Source organism: Calypte anna, chromosome Z, assembly GCF_003957555.1.
Source record: "Calypte anna isolate BGI_N300 chromosome Z, bCalAnn1_v1.p, whole genome shotgun sequence".
In the NCBI taxonomy this organism is placed as follows: Eukaryota; Metazoa; Chordata; class Aves; order Apodiformes; family Trochilidae; genus Calypte; species Calypte anna.
Window position 1 is genome coordinate 14424704 of NC_044274.1, and position 14962 is coordinate 14439665.

The following is a 14962-nucleotide window of genomic DNA, read 5'->3' on the forward strand; positions in this document are numbered from 1 at the left end:
CAAGCCAAGCTTTGCAATTATGCTGCTCTGGAGCCGAGGTAAACTTAAAACATTACAACATTTTAATTATGCTGTTGAAAGACACAGTGTAATGGCAGAGACACAAAGATTATTTGAGACATTGAAACACTTTGAAAAAATAAAGATTTTGATAATTGCCCTCCCTGAGTCCAGACCTCACTTTAAGAAATGGCCAGTTACAATCTTATCTTCATTTTCTTTTCTTTTGTCCTCTTTTTATTCTCATCTCTGCTGCTTCTACATCTTGATGGTAAAGCTGTTTTTTCAGATTTGTATTAAAGAAGCCACACCCCCCCAAAAAAGTGGAATTTTTGAGAAGGGAAAAAGGGAGAATGGAGACCTTGTACATATCTCCATCCATTTAAGACTACTCTGCTGTACTGTTGCTCATACATCATGAGAAAAGTGATCAGAGCAGATAGATTTGCCTTTTTTAAGCAGAACTACTCATGAATCTCAGCTGGGAAATCTTGTTTCCAGAGGATATGCACAGACTACCTCCAGGATATTTCATGTGGTGCTTAACACGAAGTGCTTAATTTCATTTAATTTAATTTCTTGCATTCTTAAAATGACATGAAGATAACATCATAAGTCCCAGACCACTTATTTGGTATTTTCCCATGCTATGTGAGACTGTGGAGAGAAGCAGATGAAGGCTGAACACCTGACAGTGAGCATCTATATCTACATTCCTGGCTAACAAATGAAAAATATTAAGCATATACATGCTCTAACTCCCAAAGAAAACCCCATATATTTCATCTAAAGTATTTCATTACATAAGAGTTTGCAGGACTGAGCCTGGTGGTGACTAATTATGAGGTTAGATATTCAGAATGCTTTGCCTGGACAATACTGACTGGCATGGGGAAAGTAATTTCAAACTACAGACCATATACACAGCACCCTATCCTTATCTAAAGAGAAACATACATTTCCAGTTGAACTGTGGGAGAAACTTTTTATTGTCTGATAAAAAAACCCTGGTCTTACTTGTTTTTCTAGTAAGAAATACTTATAAATCTGGGACAGTTAATTTTATATTCCATGGTACAATTTCATATGCAAGAAAGAAGAATGGCATTTGGAAGCATTCAGAGATGGAGGGCATGTAAGATAACAACAGTTTTAAATATCTTTGATAAATAATTTACATCTGAAAGAGAAGGCAAAAGCAAATGCATATAATGATGTGAAGGCAAGGAAAACATAAAGTACGGTAAGAATTTACTTAAAATCTAACAATTTATTTCCCAAACCAAAAAACTGGTGAAGGGGTTGGTAATTTCATAAACCTGTTGTTCAATAAAAAAAAAAAATTTTACATCACACATTGCATGCTGTTCTAGTTAAAAGTGAATAACAGTTGTACAAACACAGATAGGTAAAATTTCATTTGCATAAAAAATTACCATGCAACAAAGTTTTGTGTTCAAATAGTGGGGGTCTGCACATTTTCTGCTCAGTATCTGAAAGCAAGAGGCATAATTTTTCCAGACGCAGGCCATTATGAAGGTTCAGTTTCAAGTGGAAAGTGATGACCTCAAAATATTAATTAATAAAAATGAACCTTTTAGGGTAAAACTAATTGGTAGTACTCTATTTCAAAATATTCCTTTACTTAGAAATGCTTAGTATTTTTTGTCCCTCTTAGCACTGAATATTAACTGTAGTATTTAATAATTCAGATCACAGGTTTCAGGAATTACTGGCTGTTTTCTGAAGTGAACTACTTTGATAACTACATTAATTAGTCAACTTATTAACCTATGCAGTGTTACCCCTGTAATGCAACCAAATGTTAAATATTCATTATGTGTTTATTTCTGTGAAACAAAACAGGTCTAGAATATAAAAATATGGAAGTATTTGCTGTAGTATTGCTTATATTTTGTCAAATTAAAACACAGAGCATACTGCATAGTTTTACATCTTTTAGACAGTAAGGAAATATTATTTAAACACAGAGAAATTAAGGATTTTCAGCTCAAGGAGAAGTTTTAGTATGTTTAGTACTTTAGTTTAGAAGTTTAGTATGTTTTTAGTTTTTAGTTTTGTTTTGTTTTCAGCTGGCTAAGCATGAGACCTTTAAGGTTCAAGAAGCGTTCTCCATTACTGGTACCAGTAACATGTCCAAAACATCACTAGCATGATATTTCTGTGTTCCAGGGGAAAAAAATTAAAATTTTTTTCCAGCTTTAGCATAAAGCTGCTTAAAAAGGAATGTGATTTCACACAGTGTGGTCTGATTTCCATGACAAATGCACAGCTTTGACAATATTTCAGCTGAGCGTCATTCTTTAATTCTTGGAACTTGAAAAAACTGATTCTTCTGTTTCTCAGAACTGTAAAATATTTCAGTGTAATTAAAGAAGAATCATCTGGGTTCTTACTTTCAGAGAAGGAGAGGATTGTCCACAGAGGGAGGCTGAAGAGGTTTTCATATTAATTTCCCACATAAAATATATATAACTTCTTGTCCAGATTTCATAGGTGCTTTCAGGCAGATCCAGCAAAATTAAGTTCTTAATTATGATTGTGTGATCTGTATTTCAAAATGACTTCCATAGTTTTCAGGTAAATGTATGGAAGGCGAATAACAGTAGGCATCAATACCAAGAAATCTCATAAAAGACTTAAATGGTCTTCAGATTCTCACAAATAGTCTCACTTCAATGTATGTTCAACATGTTAGCTCCACATAGAAAGGTCCAGGCATTATCAGTGCTATTCTGAAATTATCATTTTAACACTTTCTTGAGCTTTACAGGAGTCTATGGAATGCTACCATTTACCTGCAAAAACAGAGGCATCACCCACCTTGAGCAGCATTGTTTGGTATCATTAACTACTTTTAGTTTTATCTTTGTTGAAAACAGATGATTGGCTCAAACTACAATTCTTATTCCCTTACACCTTAAAACTGAGCTGTTGTATATACTTAATCCAGTCTAGCACTGAGGTGAAAAAAATAACTTTTAAGTCCAGATTCTGCAGTAAATAGCTGTGACATCCTGTGGTTAAAAAAAAAAATTTATAACTTTGGAAGCTACTGTTTCATCTTGTCATCATGTAAAAGCAGCAACTGACTGACAGGGTGCAGAGGCAGCTAAGATACTTACTCTCCTCCAGAGTGGTGGTAGGTTGTTAATTGTATTGCCTACCAAGTGTTGTGTTAAGTTAGAAAATGCACCTCAAACTTTAATTTCTCATTTCTTTCTGTTTGTCTTACCCAACTCAAATAGCCTTGTAACTGTGTGGGTACACAATCCACCACAGAACAGGACCTCAACACGGAAAGCAGGCACAGCCATAACCCAAATTATAAACCATGAGAATTTTCCTACATGTCTCCTAGACTCAGTACAGTTTCCTTTTGTTTCTCACAGCACAGCGCAGGGTCCTCTCCCTAGCTGAAGCACCAGTGCTGACTGTTCAGGGGATGCTCAGAGGTGTTTGGAGCGCTGGGTACTTGGAGCCCTCAACTGGTTTTATGTGGGTGGCCATCTGTGCAGGCACCATCCCACTGAGGCCAGCCCAGGTGCAGCTCTCCTCTGAAAGAAACAGTTATTTTGTGGCCTTACTTGGAAATCTGTCAGAACACCATTTGCTTCTCTTCTTTTTTTTCTAACAAAGCCCTTTCTCCACTTTGGGTATATATTATAAAACCGTATCATTACTTTTAATTTCTGACTCTGGAAAGCCCATGCATCTCATTCATTCTGAGCTGATGTAAGTATGATATACTCCCAGAGAAAAATTGCTGCAGTGGGATGTAACACAGGAATTTCCCAAAGTGACATGTATTCACAGGCCCAGACAGGAATTTCTTAAAGCCTGTCTTCACTGGAAAACAGCAGTGTACTCGTAGGAAAACTTCAATCAAACAAGAATCTTACATCTGCAGAATTTTTAATAACAGGAGTTTTCTAAGGACAAGGTGGAAATTTCTCATCCAACAACAAAACAGCATCCCTTAGTATTCATAAAGGCATGATGGACAGTTTAAATCCTCCTCCCATACTTGAATAAGACTGCTGCATCTGAGGTGAGGCCTTTGGCCTGTAACATTTAAAGCTGTTTCATGATCAGTGAATACTTGATTCTGAAAAAAAAAAAGTAAACCAGCTTTCATAGGAGAGGATAACAACCAAATAAAAAGGGGTGAATTGATACTTCTGAGACAGCTGATTTCAAAGCCCTGGTTTAAATCAGGCAGTAAAAGGTTTTCTGCACCTCAGGCACATGCCCACAACACTTGTATAACAACCATGATCTGTAGCTGGAACAAAGTCTAACTTTTGTCCTAGTGCAGATTTAAACCTCTAAAGGATAGACCTCTTTTTACTTAGCATCTGAAACACAGAAGTAAATTAAGCAAGTATGATAAGCTGCTGTTTACCAGGACATAGTAGTGAGCAGGAAGAATTTGTGCTGTGGGGGACAATTTTCCTGACATGACTTTGATTCTACAAATGACAGAAAAAAAAAAAAAAATTCAGTTTTCCAAAGCAAATTCCCGCCTACCTAAAGCAGGTAGGTTTTGTCATTCCAGTTTAAAATTCCAACTAACTCAGCAGTAATGAGAAACTGCTGAAATGAAAATTAGTTTGTTCAGGATTCACTCTGAAACATCTGGTCACTCTACCAAAACTATTCTATGAAGAGTCCTGGGCCAAAAGAAATGAGCTGCATTATTTAAAGCAAAACAGAACATCAAAGTCTACTTACTGCAGGGAAAAGCTGAAGTAAAAGGGCACCATGAAAAATGTTGTACTGATGTGTTTTCTCAACCATTCAGTCTTGCCCTGACCCAAAGACTGGAGATCCTCCTTTTAGCAAAAGTTCTGGTATTATTCTTACAGCCCTGTTCATAGTATTCATTTTAAATGCATACAATAGGTATTCCAACCCTTAGTTTTAAAAAGAGGACAAAAAAGTGTTTTATGTCTGCAACTGCATGGCAAGCAGAAATAAAATTTGAAATAATTTAACAAAAATTTGGAGCAAAACCATTCTTCCATTAATTGTATTAGAAGAAACTAAAAAAAGGCAGTATTTAAAAAAAATTAATTGCCAGTGTTGATTTGTTTTGGGTGTTTCCATAGCAAATCTCTAATTTATTTTGTTTAATGAAAACATTTTTTGGTATCATTTGATGTTGTCTTTCCATCTTGAGACTGCTCTGGGGACTTAACTAAAGATAATCACACTCAGCAGTGCTCTGTGGAGAAGGGGCAGCTGCTCAGACTGTGATATGATGCATGCTTTCAAAACTGTTGAAGCACAAGCTGTATGGTGTTCTAAATACAGAAGGCACAAGGACAATTTTTTAATTAATTAAATTACATTAATGTACCTGGTGCACATGCACAGTGTGAAGTTATTTAGAACATCTGTCACCAATTACACTAGGGATCTAGCTTTTAACACTGAATCACAGCACTGAGCATCCCCCTTTCCTGGTGACTACACTGAAAATATAATAGTCGAAGTTTGATCATTTTGATTAAATCTAACAGACATGCTTAAGGCAGACTAAAATAGGTGAAATGTCTCTCATTTTCAGAAATGACTTAGCCTCTCTGTGCCACCTACTACATTTAGTTGCAGGACACAACTGTTTAAAATTACTTAAGCTAAAAAAACACATGAGTTTTGAACATAGTCTTTGTTTCCTGAGCTCAAAGAAGCCAATTTTGCATTAAGGGGGTAAAACCTACCCAAACCCAAATAAACTGAGCCTCTCCCTCTGACAACAACATACAAATTTAACACAGTAATAAATTCTCATTTCTGTCCCTGTTTCTCACGTGCACTGAGATAAAGAGCAGCTTTCCTCTGGACTTGGATTTTAAAATATAATCAGAATTTCTTACACAATCATAGTTCCCCAAACCTGTTGCTATAAGGAAAAAGAGGAAGCCTACTGGAACTACTAGAAAACTTGTAGTAGAAATGTGTCCATTGGCACCACACTTTCCAACTGGAGTGGCTGGTTTTATTTTTCCTAGAATTGTCAGAGTGCCTAAAAACATCAGAGGAAAACCTTAACTCAAAATTTTGAAATACAGGTGATTTAAACACCTGCAAAAGTGATCTATCCTTTGAGAAGGTGACAGTGGGTCTAATTTTAGGAAAGTGAAATTTCACATGAGATTTTCAAGAGCATATTTTAAGTGCCTCAGATTGTGTGGTGAAAGGAACCTGTTGAAACAGAACACTGAGGGAGTGGAGTCACAGCAATTTCTTTTTATCACAAGGATTTGCGTTTTCTGAGATATTTCAAATGTATTTACAGATGCTCTCTTCCCACACAAGACCACATAAAATTTAACAGAAACCTAGTGACAGACCCTAATATTCATACCTGGATTGTAATTATTAGAAAGTTTAGAAGCTTGGTTATTAGCAAAAATAGTGAGACACAGCCTCGGGTGCTATAAACTGCCATAGTACCGAAGTCATGTATCCAAACAGAAGCCACTAAGTCCAAGAGATGGTTTGGAAGCCTGGATTCAGATCCGGTTAAAAAAATTAATCCAGCTCCAAGCAGGAACAATTGATTCTGTAATTTCTTGTTCAGTTTTCTAAAGGAGCTTAAAATACAGCAATTTAGAGGGTTACTATGTGAAAGACAAAAAAGAGAAAAAAAAAATGTGGTCACTACAGGTTATAACTATGATGGCCCTCAAGCAAGCTGTGCCCAGGAAATTAGTGCTGAGAACAGGACACAGAACATCAGTATCTCATTTTTAGGAAGTCAAGACTTTAAAGTCCACTGATACAAACACACTCCCTGACACAAGTTATATACTTACCTAAGTAGTTTTGAGAAACAAAGAAGCCAAATAAAGAAAGTATTCACCCTATACTTTATCAGTGAGGGAGGGAGAATGTGATTTTAATTTCTGACCTAAATGAAAGTGACAGATATGCATGTTAACGATTTAAGAGGTTGCCTGGAACACAAATTTTGTGTTATTTCTGAACAAACAGGGGATTCCACATAAGAAAAGACACAGGTAGTAAAAAAAGCCAAGAGTCAAGAAAGCAAGAACAGAGACAACTCACTGTCTTTTTGGATGCTCCTCCTGAACCTTTCCAAGTCCACACTGGGGGGTCTGCTGGGCTTCTTTGGAGGCTGGCCCAGCTTGAACAGTGGGGGCAAGACTTTCCGTTTGAGGGCTCCTGAGCTCCTGTTCTCATCCTCTTTCTCTTGTGATGTGCATGATACCCTTCCTGCAACAAGATCTGTGCTCATCTTATGGAACTTGGAAGAAGAATCTGATTCTTCCTGCATGATTTTGTTGAGAAAGATCTTTTTAGCAGCAAGCATTCCTTTTTCTTCTGTCTTTTCTTCCACATTTTTTGGGTTGCCTTGAGATGACCTGGAGCAAAATCCAGTAGGCGTCAGAGCTGTGTTAGAGTTACTATTTCCATCCATTTCCTTTGCTACTGTAAATGAGAGCACATTTTCTCTCGGGCCTGACAGTCCTTTTTTCAGAAACACACTTTTATTACAAGCATCTTCTTTGGGGGGCACCTCATAGTTTAGAGAAGGTTTTTGTGCAAGAGGTGGTTTAGAGGAAGGAGGCTTAGGCTCATTCTCTTGTGTTGCAGACATGAATGTTTTCCTGAGTCCAGTTACTTTTGAAACTGTTGGTTTTGCCTCATTTTCCTGTGATGTAAAATTGGAATTTGGTTTTGCTCCCAGGTAACTCTTTTGTTTTTCATGAGGAGCAGAGTTAAGAAACTTGTTCCCTGCAGGTTTTGGATACAGAGTCGTTGGCTCTTCTTCTGCACTGTCACCGGTTTTGGTGGGCACGTTAGCGCATCGCGTCTTTCCATCATTTTGGTTTGGGTCTTCTTTTGGCAAATCACTAGTTGGGGTGGGGGCTTTAGAGCAACCAGCATTTCCATGATTTTCTCTGTTAGTTGCTTTAAGCTGAACCCCAAATCTTTGTGCCACTGGCTTCAAATATGTGAGCTTTGGATCCTTTTCTGTTTCATCATCGGCCGAAGGCTTGATCCCTGGAGAAGGCTTAGGAGGAACAGGTTTGTGAATGGTACTGGGTCCTGAAGCAGAAGTTGCATGACCTTGACTTGCAAATTTGTCAAGTGCTGCTTTCCTCATCTGTAATTTGGTATGGGTAGGTTGTCCTGGAACTTTGACAAGTTGACTTTTACAAGAAACATCCTCTGTGGAGTGGATGCCCTTGTCAAATTTCACCACTAATGCCTTCACATATATCTTGTCATTCTATAAGCATAAAGAAGAGAAAAAGCAAGAGCAGAAATGAGAAAGTGTCTGTTGCAATGTTCACACATACTGTGCTTTAAAGAGTTTCCTGGTCTGAGGCTTGCAGTACTGCTGATTGGCTGTGGAGATATTGCAGCACATCTTCCTGTAGGGTTAGAGAAGCTGAACATGTTGTTATATCCTTGCTGTGGCTATACAATCTTTTTAAAATTTTCAGTGCAGGCATTGCCTTTAGTGAGTGATTGTGCAGGTCATTTGGGGCTTACTATGTGTTTTGGATATTTCTGGAATCTGGAACTGAAAATCTAAATAAGAAAATGCGTACTACTTAAAATTAATGTAGCCCTGAGAAATAGGAGTATCCTGTAGTGAGAAGTGCCAACTGCAATAGGACCGGGCTTATGTACCAGACTGGACTTATTTCTGCCAGCTATTTGGAGAACTGCAAGTTCCTTTATGAAAACTGAAATTCTACTGGCTTGGGGTGTGTGTGTCACCCTCTCGGCAACTTTCTTCCCTGCCCTCACTTTGTCCTTGTTTCTCTTCTCTATTTTTATCACAAAAACACTGTCATATCTGGATGGAAAATGAAAATATGTGGTGTAAAATAGGAATAAATGATAATCAGTACACCCAGATACTGTCAAAGATCCTTAAATTCTTGGGTGAAAAAAAACCCAAAACCTGCATGATTAAAAGTGAAGAAAATCCAGCTTAATTTGAAAATCTTTTAACTATTCGATACCTTTCAGGACCAGTCTCTGATATGAACTGAGAGCAAAAGCTCAGTACATTTGAATTCAGTACAATTACAACACTGAACAGTGAAATAAGAGGGCAGAGGTGGGTGAGCTGGTCCCACTGCACCGGGCTGAGGTCACCTTTGGGTTCCAGGACCTCTCTACATCAGAGACCACCTTCCCAGGCAACAGTGGGAGCAGGGGTGCAGCTATGGCAGATAAGCTGATATATCTGATGCACCAAGTTGCCTAAGTGGGATCTGTTTTTTGTGAAAAAGTTAAAATATGAGACTAATGATGTAAGGCGGGGATGTTAAAAGTAAGAAGATGTAAGTGAATGATCTGTTGGGAAATAAAGGAGTATAACTACAAAGCACAAAAAATATGGGTCTGAATGAAATTTTAGAAGGAGTTTAAGAGTTTGAAGAATTCACTGTGCATTCACTGAGTTGAGGGTTTTTTTGGTCTTTTTTTCCTTCATTAAAAAGAGCTTTTGAATTAGAGTCTTGTTCTTTTTGTCTTTGATAAGACATCACATGTTAATTTAATGCGTTAACATTGTTATGTTAAATAACTTTACTTATGGCTTCTGCAACTTAAAGATAACTTTTCTGTTCTTTTAATAAATAGGAAAACAAGAAATTAATTCTTTCCAAACTTTTTGTACTATACTAAAAAGTTGTTTACAAGAAATGTAGCCTCCCAAAAATAGGCACACATGAAACTTATCCCCAGATCACCATGTTGTTATCTCTTCTGCACATACAGGGACGGGAGGAAGCTCGTGTTTACTATGGAGATTATCAGGTTTAAGCCATCTATTGCTGGCTGATGTGTATTCTCTCTCAAACACACACAATTAGACTGCAGAGATACATATATGTCCCACAAATTGTTCAAGATTTCTCCCAGCATACCTCACACAGCAGTGATTTACCCACTTAAATAGGAAGTTACAGTAATTGTAATGCCAGAGAATAGGAAAGGCTTTTGTCTCTGATCTCTTTTGACTTAGTAATAATGCATTATTATTTTTTTAAACTATCTTTTTAAACTTTAGCAAAATCTAAGTCTTTACAGATACTGTAGCTTTACATCAGTGTCTGAAGTCTTCAGAACATAAAAATGATAATCTGATCACCTGCTTAAGTTACAGCAACAAATGTATTATTATGTGATGTTTTTCATTTAAAATTTAAGAAAATGTACCCTGTCAAACTATAGTAATGTCAATGTTCTGGACAAGAGGCACTTAGCATATATATCTTTTGGAAGTTGAAAATGTGGTTTGAAGAAAACCTTCTTGCTATGATAAATGGTTTCTGAGAATTCTTCTACATCACTGCAGTAGTAAAGCCAACTACATTCTTTGAAATGCACTGAACCATTCACTACAGCCATATTAGGACTGTCAGTGAATTTCTTTTAATGAAAAGTTTCGCTCTAGTAATTCAGATATAGAAGCTATTCAAGAGTAAAAAGTTTCTGAGCATGTGGAAGGGTTTATAGTGTAAATGTAGCCTCTTGTTTAACTACAGTAAGTGGTAAGTGGTGAAAGTAACACCCTAAGAATCAGAAGACAGTAAGAAACTGTGAAATATTTCTGCTTCCCTTTAAAGTATGTCACCAGTTCCTGCTTTCATAAGCTGATACATGGCTTTCATGATACTGGAAGCCATGTTGTGGATTCTAATGCACAGCCTGACTGGACAGGGAGATAGATGAAGAACTGGGAAAAAGAGATAATCTTTTCTTTGTGGCATATGCAGAAGAATCTCAGGCAAGAAGACTTTATGTTAATTTTCTGCACTTTCTCTTCGCGCTCTGGAAACTCAGTGCAAAACGCTTTGGCTGTTCAGCTTCTGATCTGAACTGGAAGCAGCACCTAAAGCACAGAACAACATTTGCTTTGGTATACTTTAGGATATTCTTTAGTGTAATGGTGATGGACTTGTATCTTTTTATCTTTTTTTTTTTTTTTTTTGGTGTGTGTTGATGGCTGGATGTGGTAATCTTGGAGGTCTTTTCCAACCATGACAATTGTGTGATATGAGATGGTTGCATTAGCAAAATATGTTTGCTTAAATCCTGAACAATAACCCTTGGTTTAATTCCTATGCCATATATACATCAACATCTGTGTAGACAGTGCTATCCTAGCTTCCCCACTGCCTTCATTAGAGACTTGTATAGATACCAAGACATACTGGTAGAGAATTCTTCTACAGCTTGATCTTAAGTACATTTCAGTGTAAACACATGCAGTTTTCTATTACTTAAAATATACCTGTGTATTTTGTACAGAAGTACATAGTAATGAGAATACAAAAATATAAAGGTTCCAAATGTGTTCTTCCTGAATGTATTGTTAATAGGCCAGTCTAAATTAGCAGCCTGATCAAAAAGCATTTGTTTTGACATAAATATGCTATCCTTATTTACTTTTCAGTCTTGGAGAAGCCAAAAGATCGTTTTACTTCAGCTTCTCCTTGTGGTTGCCCTTTCTTCAGACAGCAATACTGGGTCAACAAAAGGAACAGCAGATGTGTGTGCATATGATCCCTAGATGAACAAAATTAATATATGTAAAAGCATAAGGAGTTATGCAGTTCTTCAAAATACATGGGTATCTGATTCATAAAGGAAAAGAACCACCATGTTTTCACTGCTCACCTGGAACCTTTTCCTTTCTATTCCAGAGTGGTAGAGTATAAACAAGCCTTTTAAAAAGCTCATAATCTTTTACAGAATCAGAGCTTGATGAGCTTGCTAGAAATTCATGAAAGAAAGATTATAAAACCATTCTCTGAAGAAAAGTGCAAGTACTCATGAATTCTGTGACAGTGCAACAGACATAGAAGCTGGTAACCACTGGAAGACTTGAGCTCTAACCCATGAACAAGACATAAAGAATAAAAAAACTGAATGGAAAAGGAAGGAAAATGGCACATGAAAGTTATATACTCATATAGACCTGAAAATTACTTAGGAATTTGAAGTCATGACTTTAATTCTTCTGCAATTAATGGATTTGAGGGAGTTTAGCTGCTTCTACAACATGCTAATGCCTTTGTGAATTAATAATAAATTACTGCTTGACTATTTCCTTTTCCAGACAGACATAATTCAGAATTATTGTTACTCGACTTTGTTTCCAGAAGAGATGAATAATTTCCCAGTTGCTTTTTTGCCCCTTGAGTTGAGTTATAATTACTAGTCAAAGAAAGCTCCCTCTAATAGTTGAGAGCAGCATTTGAAAAGTGGCGTTCAGATATTGCAATATTCTGTAACTACAAGTGTAGCTGGTAGAAGTATGCAAGGAAGCCAGAAAGATAGCATAAACCCAGACTTCAAAGACTTGCTAATTAAATCGTTGGTATACAAGGAAAATGGGCCTTCACCAGATAGTAAATAATAAAGATACAAGCTATTTTGCTGTATGGAGGGTTTTTGAAAGTCAGGCCTCTAGAATGGAGAGGATAGAGAGAAATGTAAGATATTCCCTGAGAGAGGCTGCCAGCTTACATATTATTCTGAAAGCATCATTTTAAACACCTCTCTAAGAGCAGCAAGACAAAGCCAGAACAGTAATGAGGACCTGTGGCTCTCAAAATTAGACAAGGCAGCATTCCAGCCTTATCATCTTTGCCATTGTACCTTCATCTACACTTTTCTTTTGTCTCTCTCTTGTTACTTTTTATAATTTTTACCCAATCATATTACAGGAGCTTAAGAGGTCAACATAGTTCAGACACTCCCACTCAGTTTCAGACCAGGACTAGTGAAGGCATTGAGCTTCACCAGAATAGCCAGATGACATCCTAGATGGGTCCCAAACTTTGCTGTCACAGCCTATACATCACGCCAAAGCTTCTATCCATGCACAGTGATCTGTCCATCCTGTGCTGTGATTATTTTGGCACTAAGTTTCACTTTTATTTTCTTGCTTCTTTTTTGTTAGCTGCCTATGTCAAAATAAAAAATACTGTTGGCAACTCAGTATTCAGCAGCAGTAGTCCAGAATCTTCAATTTTCCACAAGAACTTCTATCCAATAGAATCAGATGAACAAATAACCCTTTCTGAAAAAGGACTAGGATATATTTTAGCATTGTTTTATACAATTACATTATAATTAATACTTTAGGCTTTTAAAATAGTTTTTCTTATATGCTGATCCTCAGCTTTCAGAAAGATGTAAATTTTCTAGCAAGTATGCCCAGAAAAGAAGTAGTTTCCCCTTCACTCAGATTCCTATTTATATACAATGTATACAGTGCCTTATGAACGTCTTTGGTTTGGCTCTGGTTATTCCACTAAAGCTAATGTAACATCTGCAAGTTTCAAGTAAGAAAGTCTTGAGTTCCTGCCACCAAAAAGTTCCAACATTTATTTCTAGAATTTCAAGATCCCATATGGTTGGAAAAGAAGTTTTGTGCCCTTTCAAGCCATTGAGTACAATTCTGACTCATCTCTGGAAAGAAATATATTTTCCACAACCCACTAAAAGCAAAAAGAGTGCACTGATATCTCAATCCAGAGTATAGTATATCAAAAAATACTCCACCCACAAACCACCCTGCCACAAATAATGCAAAAGGAACTGCTGGAAAACAATTACCTTTAAGTGATACAATTATTCTTTAAAATGCAAAGTTCACTTAAATTAGTACTGCTCTTAATAAAATATGTTTTAAGAGTGAAAGGCCCATTTCAACAGCTTGGCATCTTTCAGCTCCACAACTAATTTTAAGTAAAATCTACTATTAACATTATTAGTTACATGAGGTTATACATTTATGCTTTTTACTGATTCTATTTGTTGTAGAATGCTGCACATTTATTTCCAAGAAAAACATATACAATATTTTACCTGGATTCCCCAAAGCTCTCCAATATTTTGATGCAGGCAGAAAAACTGTATTCTTCAGTGAGACAATCCACAGTTTTATCACCTTAACATCCTGGTCTGTTTGCTAAGAATTCTTCTTCTCAGGGAGAGTTTGCATAAGTATGCTGCTTGTGGGTTTCATTATCGTGAACAGTAGAGAAAACTGCTGTCCTCAGGATATTAGGCAAGAAGTGGTGAAGGAAAAGGGAACTAAGATGTGTTCAGACTGGCTGCTGCCATCAGCAGTATTCACCATGTGATATCTGAAAGTATTGCATTTGCCCTTCCTTGCAGTCCTGTGAAGCTATAGTGGTGCATACAAGCTTGAGACTTTACAGAATGATGGCTAAGGAAATGACTGTGGTAGTTAAAAGTGTGAAGACTGTACAAAGTGTAAAGGACTGAATAGAACTCTTAGGTCATGAGGTCTAGTTCCCTGCTACTGTCAAGAATCACTGCACCCATTCCCACTCATCAGATGTCAGTTAACATCTTTGCTTGCTCCCACCCTTCTCAATCTCAAGAGATTCTGCTGGTATGTTTTTAAAAGCTTTTGCCATGAGGAGTTTTTTTTTTAAAAACCAAAATATGGACATGTATTTCTTCTGTTCTTCCACCTATGAGCACATTGCACAAAGACTTTGAAGGAAGTTACAGGACAGGAAGACAAATATTGAGAAAATAAGCTTCACAAGAAATTTTGAACTGGTGTTTGAGCTGAAAGTAAACCCAAACTATGAAGGCAGAACCCTCTACTAAATACAGCCCAATAAAGTTTCTGATGCTCTGCTCAGGGATCAGACTGCAGGAGAAAAATCATATGTCTTTAAACTTCACAAAAGGTTGTTTGACAATCATTGTCTATCACTTCTCCATTTGCACAGCTTGCTTAGTGTTTTTCAAAAAATTTTTGGATGCCAAAATAAAGCACTGTGAGTTCTTGATATTTCCAGATTAATTTTACAAAAATGTCTAGTTCAACTAGTTCAGAAGTTTATCATAGTGCTGCATTAAGTTTGAGTTGAAAATATTGTCACATACTTTG

General features: G+C 36.8%; 1 protein-coding gene across 1 annotated transcript in view; it reads right to left on the reverse strand.

The window, feature by feature from the left end:
• FYB1 (FYN binding protein 1) overlaps positions 1-14962 on the reverse strand; it is a 52569-nt gene that overhangs the window by 29277 nt on the left and 8330 nt on the right. Inside the window, exon 2 of the mRNA XM_030466873.1 lies at positions 7099-8287. Within this exon, the coding sequence (XP_030322733.1) occupies positions 7099-8287 (1189 nt within the window). The remainder of the gene's footprint in view (positions 1-7098; positions 8288-14962) is intronic.